This window comes from Styela clava, chromosome 3 (assembly GCF_964204865.1).
Source record: "Styela clava chromosome 3, kaStyClav1.hap1.2, whole genome shotgun sequence".
Classification (NCBI taxonomy): domain Eukaryota; kingdom Metazoa; phylum Chordata; class Ascidiacea; order Stolidobranchia; family Styelidae; genus Styela; species Styela clava.
Window position 1 is genome coordinate 24,657,648 of NC_135252.1, and position 11,365 is coordinate 24,669,012.

Sequence of the window (11,365 nt, forward strand, 5' to 3'; positions counted from 1 at the left end):
AGTGCCGGTACCATCAAAAAACTTCCGACCTTCAATTTCAAATTGAAAAACGACTTACATAGAGTCCAGAGGAAGTTTTGAAATATTTAGAAGTAATAGCCTTCTAGAGAAAATCACAATCTTCAACCACTGAAAATTACAAAGCAATTGGTCCATTAGTGAAAGAGAAAAGCCATTCTTTCACAACAAGAAGAAATATACCAACAAGATCAACAACAAAACGATTGATAGACCCAATTCATGTCCGACAAGAGAGCAATGCTTGAATACATGCACACATGACTTATTGAATACATGACTTATGCACTCAAACAACTAACCGCAGTAGCGACAGCCTACAGTACACAACTTATACTTAAATGTGAGTCGCAGAAAGAAAGGCAGGACAGCCGTGGCGAAATTTTGAATAAAGTATGGAAATTCGGAGAAAATTAAACAAAAAAGTGAAAGCCTTCCGGCGACTACTTAGTACTTACATATTTAAGAACTGGAATTTGATTGATTGATCTATTGGCCTAATAATTACCGAGAAATGCATTTTTTCGGACCAAAAAAGCCACCCTGACAACAACAATAGGATTTTCATATTTATCTCGGAGATAGGGTAGCCGAAATATTCTATTGTATCATTGCTAGTTTTCTGGTTGACAAAATAATAAATCTCCCCTTCCCTCGTCCGGTTACTACCCTTTTTTCCCGAAAATAAAACTGAATCTTATTTCAATTTTCTTCCGAAAAATAACATCAGATCTTATTTTCTTGGGATGTCATATATTTTCATATTTTCGGGGAACCTAGGTAGTCCATGATTAAACAAAAAGATGATTATGGCCATTCCGTGTTCAACTAAACAGAAGTAGCTCGTAGAATAACGCTTACTTCAATCAACCAATCATTTTATTTCGGCTCTCTGACTAAAACGGAACAATACAAAAAAGTAAACAGGCAACAAATACAGAACAATACCAGAAAGTAAACAGACAACAAATACAGAGATACCTGGAAGGCGAGCATAACTTAAAATAAAGTTAAAAAACGTACAAGTACGTGCCCACCCACCAAAAATCTTAAAAACAGGAATTATGGAATACAAAAATCTGACCTGCATCAGCGAGAACTGTGTTTTTCGCTACTATATGCTTAAAGCAAACTACAAATTATGGCGCTGTTGATATCGAGTAACCCAGCTCCTAGGATTCACACATTTATCTCGGGGGAGAAGAGAACCGATAAGACGGCTTAATCATATGGCAAACCACGGCCTTTCGTCCGATTACCATTCCATGTCGGGTATGGGATTAGTTAGCCAGGTGTTTTTGTTTCCGGAAGCATGGACTTGATGGTGGATGAAGCCGTAACCAGCGGTTACGTGAACCACCCTACGGTGTCGAGGAGTCCAGCAATCCTTTCGCACATAAATTATTCGAACCTGCGAACTCATGCAAGAGTAATTAGCGGTGCTGTGGCAAGCGTATTCATAACGTTTAGCACGATGCACCACACCGCCGAGCTAAACCTGGGCAGATCTTGAGCCAAAAGCGGTTAACAGCGAGAGATGTCACCGACCAACACGCCACAGGCTTTTCATAGTGCCCCATACAAGTTGCCTATAACCTAGTTCTAATAGACTAGTACCGGTATGTAGCATTGTGACTAATTTTAGCCTACAATCCACATCAGCTGTGTTCGGCTGTTTTTCTGTTATTGCAGCCGAATTAAAATTAGTTCCAAAGGCATAATGATAGCTAGTTTATCGAATTTATACTCAAAATAACTGCAAACTCACAAATGAAACTTTAAACTAACGACGGCGAGTCAACGTTTGCTGTGTCGGAACGTCGTTAACCTCTTGCTGACTTCGACATTGATGCCCGAGAAAGTTGGAAGGGAACATGGATGAGAAAGGTTGATCGCTGCCATATGGGCTTTGATCGCTGCGGTGTACTACCGCCATCCAACGGTTCTTTCCACGAGCACGAAAAAATTTTCATGGCAACTCACTACCGCCAACTAGTACCTGATAGTATTTACGTCAGTCTGAGATTTTATTTGGTTATGGAGGCTACTAGTTATCGCATGTTGTTTTGCTGTAAATTTTCTCACGTTTTCGAGTAAAATAATGGCTTTACCAGTGATTAAATCGCTCTTTTTAACATTGGCTATCCTTCCATGGCTGTGTGTCGCAGAAAAACGGTATCAATATGGTGAAAAAGTGGATGTATTTATGAACAAAGTTGGCCCTTATTACAATCCGCATCAGACCTATCCTTACTATGAAGCAATGCATGTTTGTGAGCCCAAGGAACTGAGGTAAGAAATGTAAATCGGTCTAGTGTAGAGTAGTTTTTTTTCTCTTAGGTCGGGATATGTGAGAAGGTAGGACTAGGGTGGCTTACCCACTTTGCGGCCATGACCTATCTGCGACCATCAACTTCATCGATTAAATTAATGCTGAAAAAAATAACGAACCGCGCCGATATTTCTCACGCGTTATCGTCCACTTATCCCTCGTAGCTCTGCGAAATTACACTAAAATGCGGCCACAAATAAAAAAGTTACGACCAAAAACCTGACCGAAGAAAATAAACGGACCATTTTACCATGTCGCCAACTACCCATTGTTCCTTCAAAAAAGCTTGAAAATCCATACAAATATAAGAGATAAAGAGATGAAACTTGGCAGGTGGGTAGAGTTGTGTTTTTTTTTCACCATCTTTAAAGTTTCGCGTTTCTATCTTCAAAGAAGGGGGAGTAATGGGGTGCGCATTTCCAATACGTCAATAATATCTTTGTCAACTAATTTGCGACCACCGTGTTTTTGTCTGTTTGATTGCTGTGACTAGGGATGCCACTTTTGGATTTACGAATCGGATCGATTCGAATCGCATCTTTTCCGAATCGATTCGAATCAGATTTACGCGATTCGGAAAAAGAGAACGATTTCCCGAAAAAAAAAAAATGAACGTTTGTTAATCGTTGCTTTCGGCGACGTTAAAACTGCCTAATGCGTTTATGCAGCAGTCCAAATAACATCAAATTACGGGACGGAAATAATGAAAATGAAATTTTCGTGATTGACTTTATTACTTATCTGCCGTCATTTGTTTCAAGTTCGGCGCAACACACTTTTTTACGCACACTCGAGATGATGTGTGGCATAATTTCCATCAAACTGCGAGTTCAGTTTTCCACTAAATAGCCTAAGTTTCTATTATGCGCAAATTTAAATAGATCGTATAGCTAAAATTTCGTGACAATTTTGATGAAAATTTTCAACAGCACACCTGCTCTGCGACCAAGTTATTGTACGCCCTGGCATGATTGGATAAAGAATCAGTTACCGACGTCTAGATAATACTTAATTTTGATTCAAATTTAATTCAAACTTTGTTCTGAGTGAAATATCTCGCGTACATTTGAAGAGAACTATAACTGAATGAGTTCACCGGCCGGCAATGTTAATTGACAATCATGTTTCTCATCCTAAAATATATATTTATTTTTTTTTGCGTTTGTCAGGCCTTCCACTCGCGTGGCGGGCGGTAAACAAAATGAGAGGAACATAACATACGTTTCTTTGTCCAGCTGTTACATTAAGAGAAATGTAATCTTTTCTTTTAATTTTGTTAGCGCGATACAAGCGGGAATAAAACATTTCGGATTATTTCTAGCAAATGTCATAATGGACAGGTGGGAGTAAATAATACTTGAGGAATGGCAACTTGTGCACTGTTTTACATCAACACGTGCCAGATTTCATACCAGACCAAGCATACTGTGCAAATGTCGTCTTGCATTAGCCCCAGCGACTATGTTTGATCGAGAAAAAGCGCCGACCAATTATCGCTCGTCAGCACGGCGTCCATTATGCACACTCGGACTTTCTGAATTACGAAATTAAACGTAATCCACGATACTAATGAAGCCCGAGATAGCCAATAACGCTGTTAGCCAACAAATAATATTGTCTCAAATATTTATAGAAATTTTTGTTTGCAATCGTAGTCGGGTGAACGATTGTTTTTCTCGAAATTAATGTAATTCAATCGTGGTTAATTTTATCGTCTTCAATCATATTCTTGCAAGCATTTCCCATTTATAGTAATTGAGATGCAATTAGAATGTTTTTGTCCTATTACCCTATGCTGCTAGCATAAATATAAAATATTGTACTAAAATTTTAAACATAAAGAATCGGTATTAACGCCGGCCCTAGTTCAATATGAGATACATGAGATACTTCATGTTTTAAACTTTTTTGTAGGTTTTGCTTGCCCTCCAGAATTCTCCATTTTAAATTTAGGTTTGTTATGGAGTTTTCGAAATAAACTATCTATCTAATATAACAAGAAGTGAATGGTGTGAGACTAGGGAAAGCAGTGCTGTTACTGTGTTTATGACATAACAGTACAACTGTTCCCTGCTTATTTTCTCATATGAATTCCATCAAATTGCCTCAGTCCTGATACAAGTATAATACAATAATAACTCAGTATTATAAGACTCACAGATAATTAGTTGCAACTGCAAGTTTTTCATCAATGCATTTATTGGTGATATCTATGACCTACATCTTTTTTATCATGGTGGAAATAAGTGTGGCTTTTTCACTGAAAAACCCTTATCATCCTTGCTATATAGCGTATTCCATTTTCAAGTTTTTCTCTTCCAGATTTGAGCTTTTTTGTGACTTTGAGCAAACATACGCATGCAATAAAAAAAAGCTTAATGGAATCAGATTCGGAAAGATTCGATTCGAAAACTTTTGATTCGAGATTCGATTCGAAAAAAAATGTATCCAGAAGTGGCAACCCTAGCTGTGACGCGGTGCTTTGTTTATAATTTGAAGAATTTTGTTTGAAATAACCGTGTTCTTAAAATATATGACGGTCAGAAATGCAATTAGAAGCCCATTTTTTCACGCATGGCTGCGTATGCCCTAGTCTCGACGAAGCAGAAACGATGTTCAAGGCTTGAAATCCGTGATCGCACACTGGTCGTTCGGTCGCAAATACGTCTTCAGAGTGTCGTACTTTGGTGGTTTGTATAGCTTTAACCCCTGGTCGTAGAAAGTTAATTCGAAGTTCAGCGTGTAGAATAAATGCCAATGCACCTACGGTGAAAAAATGAACGGGTTAGAAATATTGGTTTTTGTTTTATAGCGGTTTGAATGAAATCGTCCGCAGACTGGCTACACCACCCTATAACCCAAGGTCGTTGCCAGCCCTAAATTCAGGAGAGAGACAATTTTTTTGTAGGTATATTGACGTAATACTGTAATATGACGCTTACTGCAGTACTGGTGTCTATTGCTCCGAACAAAGCTAGATAAAAGCAGTCACTGATATATAAATATCTTAAAGAATCCCTACACAGAACTACTCATCCAAGCTATATTTTATCTATCTCGGTCCGTTCCTTTGAAGAAAGGATTATTGATAGAACGATGGCATAGTCCAGGGGTGGGCAATTTTTCGGCACGCGAGCGAGGCCTCTGAAACGAGATCATTCTCCTTCAGATAAAAAGTTTCAAGACTCTGAATTATCTGATGAAACTCTGTGTTCGCTTATTCATTATCGCTTATTTAACAATCCGTTACTTATTTTAACTCTTTTTGTCCTTATGCAGTCATGGCTACAAAGAAATGGTTCCATTACATTTGAACCCACGTACGTACATTTGAACCCATGACAATTGCACATGTATGCTATTGCACCTATGGATTTTTTTTTGTTTCACGGATAGTTAAACCCATACTAACCCTAACCCATGGGTTTTAGCACCCGCGTATAGATTGAACCCGTGGATATACGCATGGGTTCAAATGTACGGTCACCCAAAGAAATATATCATGATGTAACAAATTAGTGGGTTTTGAGAAAAGCATTCATTTTGCTACATTTTTACATAATATAGTTCGTCTGTGCCACCCTTTTTCTCCATTTAGGCTTGCTTTATGAAGCTTATATTGGCTAGAGTTACTTGCTAACTTACAGTTATAAATTGATTTCGAAAGAGATATAAGCGATTATGGGGGGGAATACAAGAGAGGAGTGCAGAAAATAAACTATTGCGTGATTGGGATGCCACTCCCCAAAAAATTTTTTGTCTTAAAAACTTGCAACTGCATTACTCTCCATGTTTTCATCTACATATGCTTGTGAATCTTGGTTTTAAGTTAAGAACTTTATTGAGTCTCGTAATAGGAGTAGCCTGAAAGATGAAACCAGTAGTTTTCTCTGGAAGTTATAAAATATAAACCCAATGTAAAATCTCTATAAGGGGTAATGCAGCTGCAGAAGTCTCATCAATATAGAATAAGAAAAGTAATCAAATCTATTTGTCGGGCTGATATTTTCGCGAATAGTGAATCTGCCTGTACGTGTTTAAAAGGTTTATTATTGTGTATTTCTGCTTTGAAAGTGGCAAAGCATTGTTTTGAATTTTGATCGGCACGCGAAGGAATTTTGTCCTTAAATTTAGCGAGCCGAAAAAGGTTGCCCACCCCTGGCAAAGTCAGATGAGGGTTAGGAATAACATTTGCTAAAATAGTTATACCAGAAGTTTTTGTGCCACTCAACTACACCAGACCCATCATTATCTCAGTTTGAAGGTGACTTATCCCAAGATAAACATACAATACATGTTGAATGTACAACAGCCCGAAAGTTTAATACTATCGTGTATTTTGTTAAGTTTGACCCAAGCCTCATTTGATTGGGCTTGTGTTTTTGTGTGCGTGCTGGTGGGCAGGCACATGAGATACTTCATGTTTTAAACTTTTTTATAGGTTTTGCTTGCCCTCCAGAATTCTCCATTTTTAATTTATGTTTGCTATTCAATTTTCGAAATAAACTATCTATCTATCAATCAGCGGTGAGGAAATACCCAACTATCACGTAAAAAAATAGTAAATCTTACATGTTATTCTTGTTTCAGGTACGAACCTCTTTCATTGTCTCAAGTTTTGAATGGAGATAGGAAAGTCAAATCTGGTTACGACGTCAAATTTGGAGTAACAAAGAAAAATTCAGACCTCTGTGTTTTGAATATTCAAGACGACACTATTTTGAAAAAGTTCCAAAACGTAATCTCGGAGTTCTCCTATTACGAAATGTACGTCGACGATTTGAGAGTACGAGGATTTGTTGGGGAGTACGAAAGCAGTCGATATATAGACCCGCGTTTCAGGACAAATTACTCAGACATTTTTAATGATATTACCATCAACATAGCGTATAATAACGTCACCAGTACTATCGTGTCTGTTAATATCACTACTGACCGTCACCCACCATTTGACTTGAACAATGAGGACGTGCCATTTGGAATCTTGATAAAATATGACGTCATTTGGACAAAAACGGAATTAACTCGGGAACAAGCACTGAAGCGTGACCTTTCACAACGAACTTCAAATGTCCGAGCTTTCTCATTGCTGAATTCAATAATAGTCGCGTTTTTTCTCACAAGCATGGCAGTAGCTGCGTTACTAAAGGCTCGTCGTGATCTCCAACTCCCAAATAATGAGAAAGACTTGCCACTAGATGTCGGTGTAGGTATTTACGCCCTCCCCCGTTTCCAATCCCTTCTTTCCGCACTTTTAGGCGTCGGTGGGCAACTCATCTTCATTTTTGTAAGTTTACTAATCTACAAATGCATATGGTATTATGATCACACAGAGGGTGCTATATGCATCATAATTATTTTGCTTTATATCGTATCTTCATTCATAGCTGGTTACGTTTCTGCATCCTATTATCGAAAAATGCATGGCGTAAAATGGACCAGAAATATTATTTTATCTGCTTTTTTGTTCACAGCTCCTACCATGAGTATATGGTTTATAATCAATACTATCCATTGGGCTAATAGTACAACCCTCGCTTTACCTTACACTACTGTTCTAATTATCATTGCTTTATGGTGCATTTTTGGGTTTTCGCTCAATTTATTTGGGGGCATATTGGGTAAAAATGTTGTAAAAATCTATGACCCACCGTTTGGAATTGAAAGTACGCCTTTTATAGTCCCAAAGCAGCCGTGGTATAAAAGTACAATAATTCATCTTGCATTTGGTGGTTTCGGATTTAGTGTCATTGCCATTGAGATTTACTTCTTTATGACATCACTATGGGAGAGACAAGTTTTTGTGTTTCAATCTTGGATCCTATTTGCTCAAATATTTCTCGCATTCTGGGTGACAATGTGCATGTCCATTGTGCTTACCAATGTGCAAATAGCGTCAAAGAATGTCTACTGGTGGTGGAAATCCTTTTTTCATGGGGGGACTTTCGGTATTTACGTAATGCTTTATTCCTTACATTATTATTTCAAACGGTCAAACATGGATGGTTTTGTGCAGGGTGTTACGTACTTTGGCTCGATGTTCTTAATATCATTTGCTGCGTCTGTGATGTTTGGTACGATCTCATTTTTGGCCTCATTTGCTTTCATACAGTACAGATTGTCTAAATCTAACTTCGCAGAGTCCATAGAGTTAGAAGAAACAAAACAACTTGAATCTGAAACTTGAAAAAGCACAAAAAATTTCAGAAAATTTGATCATCACTAGTAGTGATAATTCTGACTTTGAAGCAAGGCTTTGGGGTCAAAAGAAAATTTCCAATTGTTTATAATTAGTCCTAAGCCCTTCTTATTATATTTTTGCATGTTGTATTGCTGTTGACAATTTTTTTTAAGATTTGCATTATCATGTGATATTCTTTTTTCTTTCCTATTTTTTATTCTTGTTTTAGTATTTTTTGAAGACATTATTTTTGAGGCCTCAACCAAACTTAAAAATCTAAATTTATTTTCTCCCTACAGCAATTGTGATGCCTGTTCCAAGAGTGTCTTGAAAGAAACTTTCCTTAGAGGTCAGTCGACCTTGAAGTTTTGCCCGCCTCCTCCGATTATATTTCATGATTATTGTTTGTTTGTTTATACTCACTGCATTATGTACTTGTTTGTAATGAAATATTCAAAAATAAATTATTATCTCTCTTTCCGACTTCCTCTCGGAAAAAGTCAGGTTTCAACTCCAATGATTGACTTGGAACTCAGACAAACCTTGACCCAGGGTTCAGATAATTGCACCTAACACTGGTTAGCGACTTCCTCGCAACACCGACTATCATGCTCTCACAATGGAGAGACGTTCCATTTTAATTTTCCCAGTTGCAGATATTATAGTAATACTTATGTATTTATTTAATTATAATACTCAACATTTCTTCAATTTTATTTTAAACATTTTTGTTTTTTGTTCCTTTCATTTCCTTCAAACCTCTACTGCGAACCTTAAACAAGTTCACATCTCATACGAATCTGAGTTCACCTTTAAAAAGTGGGACAGATGGTCTAACGGTTAAAGCACTAAACTTATCTCATACTCATTTAAATCTCACCGTGCTCGGCCGTCCCAGGGAGTAACGAGATGGTTGGACAACTCACAAACAAAAAGATTCCTTTAAAAAAAAATCTCTTTATCTTATCAGTGGTTTCTTGTACACGGCCTTGTTCAGAACTAAAGGCGCCTTATAAATAAATGGCTTGACAAATATACTTTCTTAGTTGATAAGTAATAATAGATCTTCATCTCATTTTAGTCATGTGTATTTCTGTAACTTCTAATTTTTGTATTATAATAGATTTATTATTTGTTTCAATAGGTTGAATAAATAATGTCTTCACTGATATAATTTTCCATTCTTGTGTGGTGCACTTTATTCATAGGAGGGTAGTAGTTATGGAGGACAAAATCATGCATCGTGCTAAGCGTTAGAAATATGGATAGGATAGGATTTACATATTTATCTCGGGGGAGAGGAAAGCCGATAAGACGGCTTATCCATATGGCGAACCACGGCCTCTCGTCCGGTTACCATTCCAAGTCGGATATGGGATTAGTTATATTGTTTTTTGTTTTCGGACGCATGGACTTGGTGGTGGAGGAAGCCGCAACCGACCAGCGGTTACGTGAACCACCCAACGACGGTGAGGAGTCCAGCAATCCTCTCGCACATAACCATCCCTGCATGGGATTCGAACCTGCGAACCCACGCAGAGTAATTAGGGGTGCGGTGGCGAGCGTATTCCTAACGCTTAGCCTGTTGAGCCACACCGCCGCGCTCTAAAGTTTGAAATCTTGCAGATTATATTAGATAGGATTTTTATTATGTTTCCGGGAAGAGCGAATCTGATGACGCTAAAAGACCCAATCATATGTCATACGACAGCCTCTTGTCTGGTTGCAGTCCATTTCAGGCCTGTTTTTTGTGTATGGACTCAGCGTTCGGATGTCTAACCCCAAGAAGGAATTTTTTAAGGACAGAGGGAGGGGTTCTGAAATTTTTAATTGCCAAAGTAGACTCTAACAGCTGGCCGGTTCAGGCCTCGGAAATAGTGGGGTTTAAGAGACTTGAGGGTCTAAATATCGTCTCAAGATACGAAAGTTGCTCTGTGTTATTGAGAAAAATGCTTTTTTTTTTGCATTCTGACCCCTGGATAGAAAATACATGGATGGTACAAAGAGGTTACCCATACAAGTTAATCATTTGCAACAACATTGCGAACATGCCGGTGTTTCAGACATCTGATTTTAGCCGTTAGGCAGCTCGTTGCGGCATTACACAACTTCTCTAATGGTGGCCAGAACAGGAAATTCGACGCCCTTCGAGTTAACAAAAGTTGCCCGAGGCACAAATGGTGTTGCCATGTTGGCACACGCCGAGGGTCGAGACTTCGAGGCGAATTCGCTTATGTGAAGCGCATATGGCGTTAATACTATGCTTTATTTAGAAGTTATTAGATTGTGATAACAGGTTTTCAGGTAATTTCATAACAATTTTCCTATCCAGATTCGTTGAAGCGTGGTTCTGTGTATGACGTATTAATACGTCACCGAGGCATAAGCAAAAATACTTCGAAATGTCAGTGAGTGTGTTGATCGCTTCGAAATACAGAAATAGTTATACAATAGGTGCCATATACCGCATTTCAGATTTGGTATTGGGAAAGTAAAGGCTATAAATGGATTAACCACATAGAAAATGGAAACCTTGTCCAGTCATCAGTATCAATCGTTTATGCAATGAGGACGAGGACAGCCTTTTTTGCTAGGAAGGTCAGAAGGTTGTCTATGCTGCTCATCCTGTCATCCCATATGTTTTTTTACTAGTGTATACTTGATCTACTCTTGCAGTCAAGAGTGTTGGAGGGTTGGCTTGAGACCAGATGATAATAGTATAGGATTGTTCCATTTGTGTGATTAATAAAGGCTTTCGTTTTTCTGTTTTTAAATAGAAAGCCTAATTCCTGAATTCGCCAGTTACACTATTTATTTCAGATGCATGGAATTCT

General features: G+C 38.1%; 1 protein-coding gene across 1 annotated transcript; it reads left to right on the forward strand.

Annotated features, from left to right (window-relative positions):
• The first annotated feature begins 2,046 nt into the window (after nt 1-2,046).
• Nucleotides 2,047-9,705, forward strand: LOC120342942 (transmembrane 9 superfamily member 1-like). The gene is made up of 2 exons (XM_039411998.2): nt 2,047-2,310; nt 6,941-9,705. Exons 1-2 carry the CDS (start codon nt 2,120-2,122, stop codon nt 8,535-8,537), a joined length of 1,788 nt encoding a protein of 595 aa, XP_039267932.2. The 5' UTR covers nt 2,047-2,119; the 3' UTR covers nt 8,538-9,705.
• The last annotated feature ends 1,660 nt before the right edge of the window (nt 9,706-11,365 follow it).

Coding starts and splice junctions, on each gene's coding strand:
- LOC120342942 (XM_039411998.2), top strand. CDS start 2,120: ATGGCTTTACCAGTGATTAAATCGCTCTTTTTAACATTGGCTATCCTT. Junction 2,311..6,940: donor TGTGAGCCCAAGGAACTGAG/GTAAGAAATGTA, acceptor TTCTTGTTTCAG/GTACGAACCTCTTTCATTGT.